The sequence below is a fragment of the Molothrus aeneus genome, chromosome 2 (genome assembly GCF_037042795.1).
Source record: "Molothrus aeneus isolate 106 chromosome 2, BPBGC_Maene_1.0, whole genome shotgun sequence".
Lineage (NCBI taxonomy): Eukaryota > Metazoa > Chordata > Aves > Passeriformes > Icteridae > Molothrus > Molothrus aeneus.
Window position 1 is genome coordinate 43,662,219 of NC_089647.1, and position 16,352 is coordinate 43,678,570.

Consider the following 16,352-nt stretch of genomic DNA (forward strand, 5'->3'; position numbering starts at 1 on the left):
TCTGTGCTTACGCACACAGACAGAGCCTTGCACACATCTCTTCCTTCAAGCTCCCATGAAAGCAAGGGTCCAAAGCTGACCTCTCTGCCCAGGCACAATGGGACAGACAGTGGAAGGATCCTGTCACACTTCCAGTACATATTCTGGTACTAACCAGCCACATCCTAGGTGTTGCAAATACCCCAGAGAGCTCATGCTTATTTTCAAAATGTTTTCATTTAAAGAAGACCAAAACCTCACTGTTTATCACCCATCTTGAAAGCGACTCAGCCCTGAATTATGTAACAGCTGCTGTTTAAACAGTTTGATCCAAAAGTCCAGGACCTGTCTCTGCACCCAGCCAGGGAACTTCTGGGTGTGAGTGAGCACAGTTCTCATTGCCACCCTGTGAGTAATAAAGGGCATAGACAGAGTAAGGACAGAGCTTTCACTGAGGAGAAAGGGGAGGGGGCAGAGGAGACAAGGAGAAGAAAGTATCTTCTACCATGTGAGAGAAGGAAACAAATTTTTCAACATGCACAGGAACGGAGACTTAAAAGCAGCCAGCCCAGCAGCAACCTTTTGATGGTAGGTACTGCAGAATTTTGAAAGACAAGTCAGCTTAAAAATACCTGCTAGGTAGGAAAACTGGATGAGATGACTTTTGTTAATTTTCTGGTGTTTCTGAGTAGCTTGGAGAATGAACCTGTCCCCCAGTCTCACCTGTGTTAGCCCTGTGAGTATAGAAGGGCAGTTTGTAGAACAGACACTGCAGTTTGCTAATGCTGTTGCCTCCTAACTCCAAGATGAAGAAAATAAGATGAAGGAATAGTCCAAGACTGCCATTCCTTTGGTCTTTCAAGTCAAGCAGTAAGTAAACTGATGTCCAAAATAAGGCATGGTCTGCAGTTGTTTGAGTGTTCACTGACAGCTGATGTAAAAAACACCTTTTTATTGCCATATGGCTGAATACCAAATCAATAAACTCTTTCTTAAACATAGAAATGGGAAAAAAGAATTAGCCAAAGTGCTGATGTAGTAGCACCCACCGAAAAATAAATTTATTTAGAGAAAATTATAAATAATATATACAGAACAAGCTTTAAGATTTTCCACTTGTTTACAGAAATGTACATTATTTTTGCTGATGTGCTAACACTTCAGCAGTTTTGACATGGTCTACAACTTGGTGTCCATGATAATATTACCATCCTTGTCCTTTATTCTGACTCTCCCAGAGACATACTTGGTTTCCTGCTGTCCATTCATGTACACAGTCTTGACAGTCCCATCTGGATACTCCCGTCTCTTAAACTGTGGCGTGTGCAGTTCTCGCTGGCCATTATTGAACTCTATAGTTTTGGTTCCATCTCTGCATTAAAGGGGAAAGAAAACCCCAAGGATTATGCATTGGTGTAAGATTAGTCTCAGAACCAGCATTGGTGGATATGTCAGCCTAAATGAAGGAAAACAGTATTTGTGGAAAAATCTGTTAAGTATTTCAGCTGGTTCATACTCAGAAACCTGTTTCTGCAAAACTGATATTACTTCTTTATACTTGAGAACCTCCACTGCACTTTATCTGCATCAAATCCATCACTGCTGAAGTCCAAGGGAAGTTTAAAACTTGGTATTTTGAGCACTGTCAGTTATCTGCTGTCAGTCACACCTGTTCCCCACACCAGCCAGGTTCCTAGATATTTTTTCCTAGAATTATGTACAAATAAAGAATTGTTGTCATCTTAGTGCAGGGGTTCCATACTTGTCTCCTTATCTCAAAAATTTCATAACTTCTTGGTGTTTCTCATGGGCAGCTCCTCAGAGCACTGACACTTTCTTCTTCACAAAGCAGCCAACTGAGTCCAGTTCCCTTCTCAACCAGCCACCCCATTCTTTTATAGCATCTTCTCATTGGTTACAGCTGTGGCCTGTTAAAGTCAGGCCTGTTCCTAATCTTTGATAATTGGCCCAACTGCAACTCCTTAGGGGTAAGATTACTTTCTACACTATCTTTATTTTCTTATATTCTATCCCCCTACAGAGAAGTCTCTTAGGTTAGGGTATGAGATAGTACACTGTCTTTATACCTTTTCCATGCTATCAACAAAAAAAACCCCAAAACTCGAGCAGTAACTATGTGTTCACAGTATAGTCGATTGAAATGCAAGCGTGCAGGAGATGCAGAAACACCTATCAGCATATAGTGCTCCTGTCACTGAGCCCCAGGTGCTCCATCCCCTGCCCAGCCCAGGGAACCCCAGAAGGAAAAGCTCACCGCTGCACACGAACAACAGTGCCATCAGGAAAGATACTTTCTTCTTGGCCATCTGTAAATAGACTCTTAATTGTCTGATCAGGGAAGGTTATTTCCTTCTTGCCATCAGGATAATGCTTCTCTGAAACGTATTTTGAGACAATATGCTTATTACATAAATACATACCTACATCTGGGCAATAATTCTGACAGTTGGGTTGGATGATTTCTTTACCTATTTGTCCATTTGAAAACTGCAAGACCTCTAAGCCATCAGTGTATGTAGTGTGAGTAGTCTTAGCATCAGCATAATAATAAATCTGCAGACAACAGTTGAGATTCAGTGTAACTAATGAGAAGTTTTAAATGAGGGTACACATGCAGATAACTATGCAGTTATTGAAAAATGCAGAGCTAGGATACCTACCACTGTTTGATCAGGCATAATCTGTTTCACATCCCCATTGAAGAAGGTTATAGTTATGGTCTTCCCATCAGAGCCCACTTTCTTGCATGTTCCATTTGGGAAAAATATAAGGTGACAGCCATTTTTCAAAACCTTCTCAACCTAATGAAAACACAAGTGAGGTCAGTATTGAGCCCTAACACTCATCTTTCCCAACAGCTGTCTTCCAGAATTTCCAAGTGCCGAGCTCTCATTTTACCTTTCCATCAGGATAAGCAGTTTCTCTCTGTATCTCTTCACTGCCTGTAAATGCAGGAGCAGATGGTGGTGACACATAAGCTTCATTAGGAGAGGTGTCCTGAGATGACAATCAAAAACTCAAATCAAGCTTTGTCTTTATATACTTTCTTCCTAGTCTGACAGATATTTTAGGAAACAAGGAGCATCACAGACAGAAGATGAGTATGGGGAGGCATAAACACAATCTGGGGTTTAAGCAACTCCAAATGTAATTCAGGTGGTACAATAGATGGAGGGTGAGCAATCATTGGATATCTGTGGCCAGTTGTAGTCTGGACTGAAGTGGAATTCAGTGATGTGCTGTAACATGGAGCTCAATTTCCTTAAGAAATCCACATCATGGTATGAAACGATCAAGTTCTCTAAAGCCTAAGTGTAACCTACAGCAAATAATGTAAGAAATAATTAAACTATTTAAAAGATCCTTGCACATGTTGCCCCACAGGGGGCATATGAACATTCATCCTTCTTTAGCCCTCCAAAAGGTAAAAAATTCAAAAGAGCAGGAGATTATTACTTTGTATTTTTCCTGAGCCAAAGAATAATGCAACTACTAGACAAAGGTAAAACACTCCTCATTGACTGGTACATAGCCATTTTCTGTTACAACAATAAAGGCTGAAGAACATAAAAAGCTAACAGCCTCATCAGTCACCCTCCAGATACTCATTAACTTTTCCATTTCAGGCTTTTTCTTCCCTGCTTTGAAAATCAAATCAACACGCAGGACTTACTACCATAAAAGTCTGAGAAGAATCTTCCAGTGCAGTCATTGCCTCAGAGGTGTTTCTCTCATTACCAGGTCCTGATGCAGGTGTTCTAGGAAGTTTTCCTACTGAGACACATGTAATAGTTATATTGGAGAGAAATTAAAGTGTGGTTTAAGAGTTACAATTATATAGGAGGTCAAGCTGTACAGGACACCCACATTTCTTAACTGCAGTGGAAACTGAAAGCAGGGTATTTACTAAAAGGATAAGCACATGCCCAGAAAAGAATCAATCACTGACATTGTTTTGTGTGTCAGTGAGAAGCTAGAATTGAAGAATTATTACAAGGGACATTTAATGCACTTTCTCTCCTATTTCATCTCTGTAGATTTACAAAGGATTTGCCCCTCCTACAAATTTAGACAACACTGTAAGTGATGCCTTATAATGAACAAAGGAAGATGAATGTCAGCTTTTAACAGGAACTGATCAGCATATTTTTTCCACGTCTCTCCAATCAAACTACCAAAATAAAACTACCTTCAATTCTGGAACATACTCCTGTAACAGATAACATGATGGTTGGATGAGCTGTCAGACGTGTCAAAAAAGTACCCTGCAGTTACTTTCCATATGTGATTATCCCTTAGGAAGCAGACACTAACTAACTGTGAACAAGGAACACCTGCCACAGCATTGCCCATATGATTACAGATCTGCTGATGGAAGGTTCTGAAGAGACACAGCAGTTCTGATGTTATCAACACACTCAACTAGACATTAGGAAGACATTTTTCACTGTCAGGGCAGTGGGGCACTGGAACAGGCAGCCCAGAGAAGCTGAGGTTGCTCCTTTCCTGGAATGGTCCAAGGCCAGGCTGGATGGGGCCCTGAGCACCTGTGGTCTAGTGGAAGGTGTCCCTGCCTGTGGCAAGGGGTTGGAACTGGATGACCTTGGAGGTCCCTTCCAACCCAAACCATTCAGTGACTCTGATCTAACCAACACCGGCAGCTTGGAGAACACCAGTGATGAATGTCATTTTTGATTACAGAAAGCAGCTTCTGCAGTGCTGCAGACCATCATGTATAACCAGAAGCATTTTTCACTCCAGAACTGGAGTGAGATGACAGCTTTCTCCAGAATCCCACCCTGTGAGGTATTTATCCATATGCTCAAGCCCATGACAGCTCCCACTCTTACCTCCTTTTGAGGTGGTAATGCACTCCACAAAGCAAAACTTCACATTCATTTTATTTTTAAGACTTAACAGAATTCTCTGCATAGACAAATATTTTTACCTTTTGCTTGTGAATAACTTTTGCCGTTTATCTTGCTGCACTTCTGTACTGGAAGAAGCGGAGATGCACTTTGACTTTTTAGGCCTCTATTTGGTAGACACTAAAAGAAAAAAAGTATTTGTGGTTTATGTGACATGTAATTGTAACTGTTCATACAGAGTCAATAAAATTTATAGACCATCTGACATTAGATTTACTGGAAGTTTCTTCACAAACTATACAGTTTTGAGACTTGATCAGCAGAAGGGCTTGTGTGATGTAGCCCAAGCTGCACTTTGGAACTCTTCCTCCATCAGCTCCTTTGCTATCAACAGCTCCAAAATGTTAATTTGATGCAAGCAATCCAGAATAATAGTTATAGTTTCAAAACTTAATATAACTGCTTTAGACAATTGTGAACTGCTTGGTTTGCCTGGTTGATCCCAAAGGGGCAGAGGTTCACAGCTTAGACTCCATCAATTACTTTTCTTTCATACCTGCATAATTTTTTATTTCCAAGTTGAGTTCCTCAACAAAAGGGATACTGCATATTGTGAGCATTGACATTTGCAGAGAATATGGTATTAACAAAATTCTGTGTCTGTCACCACTAGCGTAGTCCCCACAGAAGTAAATTAAAAGAAAACAGCTAAGTTGTAGCTATTAGAGTCCAATTATATAACAGAAAACCCACCAGTACTCACACAAATATATTTAAAGCACCAAGATTAATAACTTACAGATTCTGCTCTATTTAGACTCATCCCAGGATTTTCTACTTTTTTCTTGCTTCTAGCAGCTTCTACTTTCTTCCAGGCTTCTAGACGAAACTTCTCCATAATTTTGATTTCCTCTTTTAGCTCAAAATTCTCATTTACTAAAGCTTCTATTTGATCTTTAAGGCGTCGATGGGTAGTCGACCATTTTGCCTCTTTTCGTTTTAGATCTTCCTGTAACTCTGCAATCTGCTGTTTTAAAGCCTTAGAAAAATGCATGTTTTCATTTTTAATATAATAAAATATATTTTAGTTTCTAATAGAAATACAAACACAAGGAAAAAAGGCATAAGTGGCAAAAAAGTCAAATCAGCTTAATAGTGCAAAGGTGAAAGGTAAGGAAGAGTTTTCTTTCCTGAAAGAGTGTAAACTACCAACTTTATAAGCTCTACTCCAATCACAGGAATTGTTTTTCTTGCTTTCTTGGCATTTTTTACACTTCCTAGATTGGCCAGTACAAAAACACTTGAGACAGAAACACAAAATCCTTAATGCTACCCTTGGAGGGTCCTTCAAAAATCTTGGCACAGAAAATAGGAAGGACACAAACACACAAAAACACATGCAAATCTGCCTAGTTTAGCAAATGTCAATTCAGTTTTCTGAAGGGAAATTTGTAGGGAAGGAAGATGGAACTCCCTGTGTGATATGGCTTGTTTGTGCATCTCATATACCATACATCCTGACAATGAAGGAAGAAACAGATCTTGTTCCTTACATCACTGATACCTAAAGACCAATAAGTGATAATAAAATGTAACTTTGAAAATTGTAGAAGATTACTACATAGACTGTACAAGAGTTATAGAGAGAATTAAACCCTTCTGGAGTTCTAGTTGGCACTTTGATCGACTACCATGAATAAAAACTTACAACTTAATATTTTAACGTCAGTAATTTTGTTTCAAAGTTGAAGGTCATTCTATCAGTTACTAGCAGTTTTTAGCATGGAAATGTGACAAAAAGATTTACTCATGAGGAGTTTTTGCCTTAAAACCATCAAACAGCATTGTAAAGACTAGTTCCCTTCCTCAATTAGACTAATTTAGATTGGAAAAAAAAAAAAAACTTTAAAATCATGGAGTCCAACTGTTAATCCAGCACTGCCAAATTCACCTTACTAACCGACATCTGCTAGCAGTTCCCATCTTGAAATCACCTATAATCTTTGAACTAAGTTAGAATTTAGTTCTTGACTGCCTTTAAGTGAACTTACATGTTCCTATGTGGACTAGAATAATAATATATTTTTATACCTGAATTTCATCCCGTTCCTTTTTATCTGGAATTGCTCTAGCTTCTGTGGTGTATTTTTCAAAAACTTTACGCTCCTTTTGCAGTTTTTTAATTTCCTTTTTTTTATATTCTTCTATTTCAGCCAGTTCTTGGGCTTTCTTCTGTTCAAAGTCTGCAATTTCTTTCCTGTAATTATGAAACAAAGTTGTTGTTTTAGCCCAAATCTCCTTTATATCTGGATTTTAAGAAAGTGAAGACTCAGTGTCTTGTGGTAACAGATTGCAGTTCAGCATCTATTACCCTGAGGAAGACTTACTTATAAACTGTATTAGTTACTTAAGGGTAGGAATTGTCACACAGCAGGTGTTTGAAGTCCAATAATATATATTTTTATATCTTCTAGTCACAAATATTATCCTGAATTTAGAAAAGCTTTGGCCAAAATCTTGCCACATTCTTCAAAACATTAGAACACCATCCCCCAAAAACATCAGAGAAAAGAATCTGCTAATAGGAGGTCAAAAATTAAATGTTAGCCAAAGACACAATATTCCCGAACAAAACAAAAGTGGCTGTGGTAGGAACAGATGTGCTCCATTTATGTCATCAGAGGTAATTATTCTGTTCTATATGCCACTTAAAAATGCCCCTGTTCAAATTAAAAGATTCTCAGTGTGTACACACCAATATGAAACCCAAAGCAAAAGCATTAAGACCAGTTCTGCAGGGCTAATTCAGGATTGTATTATCCTTTAGAACAAAAGTATACATTCTCCAAAATATAGCCTTTAGGGACATCATTTTAACTGAGCAGGGATTCTTAACACTATTAAATTGTATGTAATAATTACAGTTTAACATACACATAGAGCAACAACTTGTGTATAGACCAATCTCTGCTGTAACTGAAGCACCTGAATTGTTTACTGTGGAGAGCTTTGTGGACAGTTGGCTAGCTGAGAAAGGTCACGTCGACCTGATACCGCTGATTAAGACAGAAGAAAGCAAGTCTAGGAGTCAGCAGTCAGTGTCCAATCACTGATGTGACCTTGCTGCAACATTAGGATGGGGGAGGATCTTTTGCCAGAAATATGATGATGGTTTCAGCAAAATAACCACAAGAATGTAGAAGTAGTAACAAAATAGCCATAAGAATATAGAAGCAGGTGTGGTTGCCCGATAAGTAATTAACCCATAATGAGCTCAGCTTTGCAGTATGTATAAGCTTCATTAACACCAATATAAATATGTGTGAACTATCAATAAACTTGGAGACTTGCTGATCACTCATATTGAGTGCTGCATTTCTTCCGCCGATCCGACAGTTTACCTGTGCTGCTGGTCACTGGGCTTTGGAAGAGTCTGCAACACACTGTGAAAGTGAATGCACCAAAATATTTTGAGTAAAAGTTACCTGATATTTGCCAGGGCGTGCTCTCTTTCTTCACGGAGTTTACTCAGAGTCGTGTTCTCAGCTCGGAATCTCTCAATTTCCTTCTCCAACTCAGCCAGTCTCTCTCTCAATAGCTGGGATGGAACAGTGTTGCCTGTCAAAGCACAGTCACATGCACATTATCCAAATGGCACTCCTAAGACTGAAGTGAACAAGTATCACACACCAGCTTAAAAATTGTTAAAAAAAAAAAACCCAAAAATAAGTAAATACTATTTTTAGAGACCTAGTAAATACCATTTAGAGATAGCAGTAATTTTGAAAAAAAATTTCTACTATCCAAATAACACAGAAGTTATGTTTGAAAACACGGCACTATTTACAAATATGGAGTAGATCCATTACTTCTGTAGTACTTTAAGTACTGAATGTACCTTTCATCTTGGTAGAACTAAAGCTATATTTGGAACTGGAATTTGAAGGGCTTCATATCAAGCCAGAGAAATAAAATGAAGGTATAAGGGTGTAATGAGTGTATATGGCACATGTGTAGGTACATACCACATATATGTGCCAGGTACATACACACAGCATGATGGTATAGGGTATATTAAACAGCAAAGTTTATGGTTTTAAGTTTTTTCAAGTTTTAGTCACTACAAAGTCTGTTCACACCCATCTGTTCACACCCATTACCCTACTGTGGTATAAATCCACTGTGGTGGAAAGGAAGGTACCACTTCATTTTCAGCTTGCCCTTGCTATTTTCCTTCATTCAGAAACAGTGATCAAGCAGCTTCCCATCAAGTTACTTCAATGAGCTGAGGCCTCCAGAGGGAAGGAGAAAAAAGAAACCCACCAATTAAATAAATAAATTTTTTAAAAGAAGTTTTCACCAATCAGAGTCATTCTGCAAGCTGTGTAATTCTTGTATCTAGCATCAGACATGCAGCCAGAGATGCAGGGGGAGGGTTCTCACAGCAGAAGCCTGTACTTAAACCCTCTGGTGTAACTTCAGTTTGGAGCTTCAGCACTAGTAGGGAACACTTGTACAACACACCTTCCTCACCACCTCCTACCCATTGCTGTTCCCTCACCTGCCAGCTCTGGCTCCACATTTGATTTGGTTTCATGCTCTGCATGGCAGCCTGCCTTTGGCTTCGGCTTCAGTGAAGGAAACAGTTTCATCATCAGGTTTGATACTGGAGGTCCATTTGAATCACTGTCCACTGCAAACTCTTTGGACATTTCATCTCCTTTCTTGGAGGCAACTTTCCTCTTTATTGCTTTGTCTGGGACAGTTGTACTATTCTTAAAGGAAAAGTCCATCTGCAAAGGTGTTTTAGTATATTTTTCAGGTAAATCAATGCTAACATAATTTTCATCAAGATCACTCCATGTTCTTTCATCATCAAACTCAAATTTATTCCTACTTATACACAACATGCTTCTGTGATCATCTGTAGCTTTTCTAATCTTTTGCTTTGACAGGGCACCACAATCTTTGTCCGACAACCCAAGGTCAGCATCTCCATTTTTGCTCTCTTTGCTGATGTCTTTAACAGAACTTCCACAATCAAAATATTCTGGATCACTTTCTTCGTGGTTCATGAGGGCTGTCTTAGCATCTTTGTTGTCATGCTTCAATGTGGCCCCAAATTCACTCTCAGAATCTGTAGCAGTATCACTGTTGCCCTCACTCTTATCTCCATTTACAATCCAGTGATTACTTTTTAAAGCAGGAGCTGCTTTCATGGAAGAAGCTGAAAATATTACACCATCTGTTTTACTCAATAGATCCTTCATTCTAAAATCTGTTCCTGAATTTGAGGCTGTATGCATAACTGGGCTATCATTTGTATTTTCCTGTGCCACACAGTCTGCCCTTTTATTTCTCTCATCTGTGAGTTCCACAGCCAGCACCTTGACTTGCTGCTGCTTTGCCTTGATAGGAGTAGAAGACATCCTACGACCTTTCAAAGTTTGCTGGTCTCGTTCCAAGATCCTTTGCACAAATGAGGAATTACTTGAGAAAGAGATTTCATCTGCAGCTTGTTCTAGAAACAAAAACTCATCTAATTCTAGATTCTCTTTCTCTTTTTCTTTTTCCCAGTTCTCCAGTTTATTCTGAAATGAAAGTTCAAAAGACAGTTCTGAATCTTTTACAGGGTGACCTATGGGACATTTAGAATTAGAAAAGGCACTGGTCAGTTCTTGAGACAACTGAGACTTTTCAGCACCAGGTAAATTGGTTTTGATTTTGCCAGTGTTAGACTTAGCAAATTCTGCTCTGTTCTCTGTATTTCCTATTTTTTTGTTAATTTCTGGTGGGTAAGAATCTCTCATCTGTCCATCATGATTTTTTCCTGATTGCATTCTTGTTTCTAATGGCAAGATATTTTCTCCATTGTGATTCCTGAGTACCACTGTCTTCTGAATAGGACAATGTTTTACTTTACGGGGGTGGCTGTATTTTTTACATGGTACAAAAGGATTTTCAGAAACCAGTTCTTTGCCAGGAAGTGCAGTTTTCTTCTGTATTTGTAATCTGTCCACTTTAATAGCATTTCTATCATCTAAAGCCCTTTGTTGAAGTTTTGAGGTGTTTTCTCCAAGTTTTGTCATTTTAGACTTGGCATTAGTGAATCTTGTTAAACCTTCCCCTCTTTTCAGGAAGGGTCTTTTGATCACTGGTTTTTGAACAGCTGATCCATTTGTCTCCTGAAAATGAGTAGAGAAAAGCAAACAATAAAATGTTAAAAAGCTTCTTACACAGTTTGAAGATTTCTTCAAATAAATCCCAGATATCAGTAGAAATTTACATGGTACATTTTTACTGGATTTCTGAAGACTTAAGCAAGTGAAGTATTGGAGGCTTATTATTTTTCAGAATGTGAATGCTGCATTCAGTGTTAGCTTTCCCTGCTAGCATCTTCCTTGTACACTTTTAAAGCACCTATCACATCTTGGCATAATATATAAAGAAGAATGAAGGTTTTTAAATAATCAATAACCTGTAACTGCTGGGTTTGCTCCAGGCGCTGTTCTTCTAGTTGTATCTGTTCTTCCAAGAATTCTTCAAAAGTTTGTTTCTTCCCATGTATTGCAGCTTTAATAGGTCTAGAGTAAGTACAAAAACAACTCTTACAATTCTGTATAAAATAACTATGTTTAACACCACTGGTAGTCAAAGACCTATGGTGTAATTGCATAAAAGATGAGAAATTCTGAGGTGCTTTAGGCATTAAGATAATTTCAGAAATGCATTTTAACACTACATGTTTATCCAATCCCTGCAATAGTTAATATACATATCTAAAAGACACTGTGTGCAGGTTTTGTTGCTTTTTCTTTCACTGCTTTTCTTAGTGATCCTTTCTTTTGGACAAATCACCAAACTTCCACTCATAATTTAGCCACACTGCCAATTCCTACAGTATCACCTTTCCACTCAGGAATGCTACTGAGATAACGTTCCCTGTCTCCCTCTCCTCCTTCACAGGAGTGCTGGGCCTGGCTGGCATGGAGTGAGCTTTTTTCATAGCTAACAGCACTGATAACATAATATTTTAGCTATTGCTGAACCCTGCTTGTACAGCATCAGGGCTTTCTTTGCTTTTTCATGCTGCTGCCCACCCCAGGAAGCAGGCTGGGGGTAGGCAAGACCTACCCCAGGGGAGACACAGCGACATTTCACAGAATCACATAATCACTGAATGGTTTGGGTTGGAAAGGACTTTAAAAATCACCTTGTTCCAACCTCCCAACCCTGTCACAGTGGGCAGGGACACCTTCCACTAGACCAGGTTGCTCAGAGCCCTGTCCAGCCTGGTCTTGGACATTTCAAACAATCATAACTCCCCATAATAAACTAAAAAGTCACAGCCCCGCCCTCCTCCCTCACATTACTACTCTCAGACATAACAGTGGATAGGAGGTTGTAATAAATCACACTGGGAACAGCAATCATAACTGCTTATATACCCAGCTATACTGAAAGGTGCTTCTATGCTGTCATTACCCCAGGCTGCACACACACCTCTCCATCCAACACACAACATTTCATCTTTTACAGCACAAGCAATTCCAAGCAAGAGCCTCTCTTACCACAGGTCTCCACAGTACCTAGAAACATCAAATCCTTTGTTAAGAAATTGCACAAATTCAGAGCACCAGACTCTTTCCTTCAGGACTCAGAATTCAACCAAACTTGTGTAATTTGATAAAAAATGCATAATCATAGTTGAATTACCTTTCCTCTGCATTAGTCAACAACTGTTCACCTCCACAGGAATTTTCAGAGACATCTGCGCTTCCCACACCTAATATGTGATCAATGTGATTATCTTCACTCTCCATTAATAATTCCATCTTTTTTTCTGGACACCACAGGGTTTTTCCTGTGAAAGCAACAGAGTTGTTGGGTATTTTTTCATTCCAACAACAAATCAGTTTTCAGCACATACTTGAAACAGCATTCAGGTCAGGTGAAAACCAGAAGGGAGCTTCACTGCCACGTGATCTGAATTGCTACATAAAACAGTTCTAAGATTTCCCCAAATTAATTCTTATTTGAATTTGCACTTTCTTTTTAATGGAATAAGCAATTATGCATTAAAAAATTTCCACAGACCTTAAATAATCCATTCTGATTGTTCATCTGCTTCACTATTGTTAATGTATGGCTTAAAAACATACCTGAACAAATGCTGATGTCTGCTGTACTGATAAGCTCTCTTATCAAGCTTCTTGTCTCCCATACATATATATATATTTCCATATACATATATATGCATAAATTGAGAAGAATTTGATTTTTGGCTCATGCTGCTTTTAACCAAACTCGAATGGACAACAACAGGAACATTCTGAGGTCTGTAAGCCATCAGTAAACAAACCAACATACCAAGTAAACCAACTAAAATTATAAAACCTTCAAAATAAGTAGCAGAAAATTATTCTCAGGAATTTTCAGACAAGGTGCTTTTTTCAGACAAGGGGGAAAAAAGCACCACACATCAAGTTATGTTTCTATAAATGACTAAGCAGTAATGTATTTGTCTTCTTTGTTTGTCAAACCATTTGGCCTTTTCAGAGGCACACACAGACCTTGCTTTTCACAGGCAGACACTTCTGAAAGATTGTTCTTCAAAGATGAGGTGCATTCTCTGTTGTTCAGCTTTTGTAAAGAATTGTTGTCTTGTATATGGGAAGAAACATCCAGAGCACGAGCTCTGTCTTCAAAGATATTCTGGTATCCAGATGATGGCAACTGAGGTGGAGGTGCTAAGCCTGTGGAATGCCCAGGTCTCAGCTTTTGACTTTCAGCCATCACAGTAAAACCTTGAAAGGAGAAGGAACAAAATGGCTGTGTCATTCTATTTGTATCACAAAATTACTGCTGCACAGGAGAAAAGAAATGGCACTGAAGGGCAGGATCGATCACCCAGCCTCCACCCTTATGTCACTGACCAAGAATAAGTGATTGGGCAATCCTGATTTTCTTCTCCTAAAATAAGCCCTAATTTAATCTTCTCAGGTAGGCAGAGTGAAAAAAAGACAATCATTTAAGTCAGGTTGGACTGACACTGCCAAGAGCAGAAAGTACCCCTCCTCAGCTCTAAAAGCTTTTCCCAGCCAAGAGCTGTCCCCTCTCCTTGCACCCAGCAAACAAGACTGGAAAACTGATAAAGGTTACAAGTCTCTGTTTTTAAATACAGATCAGCTCTCTATCCTGGTTCAGTTCATCACCTCAATGTGATATGTGTGAGCACCAACAAGGAGGGACCACTTCATTTGGCTACATGGAAAGCCTAAAGCAACCAAAAGTACTGTGAGAAGCAGCTAATGAGAAAGGAAAGTAATTGTTTTACACTTCAATACATGTACTTTGAAGCAAAGGCTCCCATCATAGCACATATTGATCAAGCCACAATTACAGCTGGCATTTTATAAAAATAGGACAATATTCCTTCTTCAGTAGCACTCAACTTCCAGGCACTGAAGCAATGCAGCATTTATCTTTGACTAATGAAGTAATCTTAAAATGAGGAACCCAGAAGACACTTTCAGATTTTAACTGGAAAATGAGATTAGATTTTTCAGTTTATACGAAGTACATCATGTACATCAGTACAACTTACCAAGAGCTGCTGGCTGGCCAGATACCATGCTAAGTAGCTTCTGCTGCTCTTCCATTAACCTTTGAAGTTGTTCCATCTGTTGTTTCTTTAACTGTTCCTGTTTCTGCTGTTGCAATTCCTTCAGCTTTTCAAATAAATAAATAAATGTATTAGAGGCTAAGTTTATTTAGAATTTACCACAGAAATATTTTGTTATAGATTGTCAATAACTTTCTAAGGACACTTAATAATTTCTCTTAAGGTACCAATAAATCAGCTAATATTTATTTAGCCACTGATTGATATTACTGACAATATTTAAAAAGTGGGTAAGTATTCTCCTGTCATGTAAAATACAGGAAAAAACTTTTATAGCACCTGGTAATTAATGGAATTCTACTCTGGAAACACACACTCTCTCCCTCTCTCCCCTCCAGTGAACAGATATAGGGATTTATGCTGATGTAGATGCTGGCAGAGTGGACAAGGACTTCTTAGTCCTTAACTGCAGGATTTACTAAAGTTCTGCTGAAGACTTCCAGCCAACACAATCTGTATCCAGTATTTGGGAAGAGCTTTAGGGAACAAATAGCAACTTACAGTGGATTGACTGACACACTTGCATTAGGAAAAAAAAAAAAGTAACATAACAGCATTACAATTCCAGGCCTTTTTTTATCCTTATGTCTTGGATACTTTATCACATTCAACACTAACATATCCCCTCATCTAAACAGAGCCAGGTATGTCACACCTACTTTGAGAACTAACAAAAGATGTTGCTATAGATACAGGAACATTCAACTCCACTGTGTTGTCAATACCTGTGGTCAAGCACTATCACTGTAATGACCAGCACCCCATTTCCACAGCCTCAAGGGAAGAAACTTCAACTAGAACTGCGTGCACCTTTCCAGGAAAAATTATTTTTAAGAACAATTTCATTTTAAACTGGAACTTGTGCCACCTGGCAACAACAGCAGTTACACACACTCCCAGTAAATGCACATCATGAGGAACACACCAACTTTCATGTGAGCACAAGTGGAACTCAGGATTTGCTCTTTAAGCTTGCTGTGGCCTATACATTCGTTGCAAGGGGTTTGCTTACTTGCAGGCATAACAAATCATATGCAGGAACAAAATAAATCTTACTGTAAGCTTGTCAAAGAATTCTAGGTATATTTATTACCTGTTCAAGCTTTTGTAAGAGTGGATCACTGTGACTGGATTTCTTCTGACCATCCACTTCACCATGGACTAAGTCTGGTTTACAGCTTTCCATGTTTCCAGCTGCTGCTGGAAAAGGTGCTCCAGTGGTACACTGCTGAAGTGCCTGAGAGCTGGCAGACTCTTCACACAGGGAGTCATCACTTACAGAACAGCTGTCTGAAAGATGCAGCACTTCTTCAGGTAAAGCTGTGATGTTTTCAGGTCCAGGTAACAAGTTTTCTTTCTTAAAGTTCAAACCAGTAAAACTAGGACCTAATAAGACTCCAGCACGGGTGCTACTGAGCATCCAATATGCATTGAAGTTTTGCTCACTACTCAGATTTTCAACAGTTGGCATCTTGCAAACTGTATTCCAATTTCTCTGCTGATCAGCATTAACACAATAATATCACGGTCTGTAGATTTAAGACAATATAACTTTCAAAGTTCCAGGCAGTTGGTATGGACAGTTATCTATCTACTTCTAGCACCTAGAAATTAAGCAGATAAACAAAATCAGAAATTTACAATAACAGATTCCCAGTAAAAGAATACAAGCAACTCTGTAATAACCAACCTACTGCATTTACAAAAATAACTCATAGGCAATAGAAACAATTTGGATAATAAGTAACAAACACTTTTGGTGCAGAAAATCAACAAAATCCAACTCTTAATTGTATGAT

General features: G+C 38.8%; 2 protein-coding genes across 2 annotated transcripts in view; one reads left to right on the forward strand and one right to left on the reverse strand.

The window, feature by feature from the left end:
• RNF17 (ring finger protein 17) overlaps window positions 1-4,071 on the forward strand; it is a 45,021-nt gene extending 40,950 nt beyond the window's left edge. The window contains exon 38 of the mRNA XM_066570884.1: window positions 4,038-4,071. The gene's annotated coding sequence lies outside the window, so the exon portion shown is untranslated. The remainder of the gene's footprint in view (window positions 1-4,037) is intronic.
• CENPJ (centromere protein J) lies at window positions 1,159-16,024 on the reverse strand. The gene is made up of 16 exons (XM_066570894.1): window positions 15,647-16,024; window positions 14,476-14,599; window positions 13,442-13,675; window positions 12,585-12,732; window positions 11,347-11,452; window positions 9,430-11,053; window positions 8,354-8,486; window positions 6,960-7,125; window positions 5,668-5,907; window positions 4,949-5,048; window positions 3,677-3,771; window positions 2,899-2,997; window positions 2,661-2,801; window positions 2,469-2,553; window positions 2,255-2,375; window positions 1,159-1,351 (listed from the first exon to the last, which is right to left on the reverse strand). The coding sequence occupies exons 1-16, from the start codon at window positions 16,022-16,024 to the stop codon at window positions 1,159-1,161; spliced, it is 3,987 nt and encodes a 1,328-aa protein (XP_066426991.1).
• Window positions 16,025-16,352: the final 328 nt, after the last annotated feature.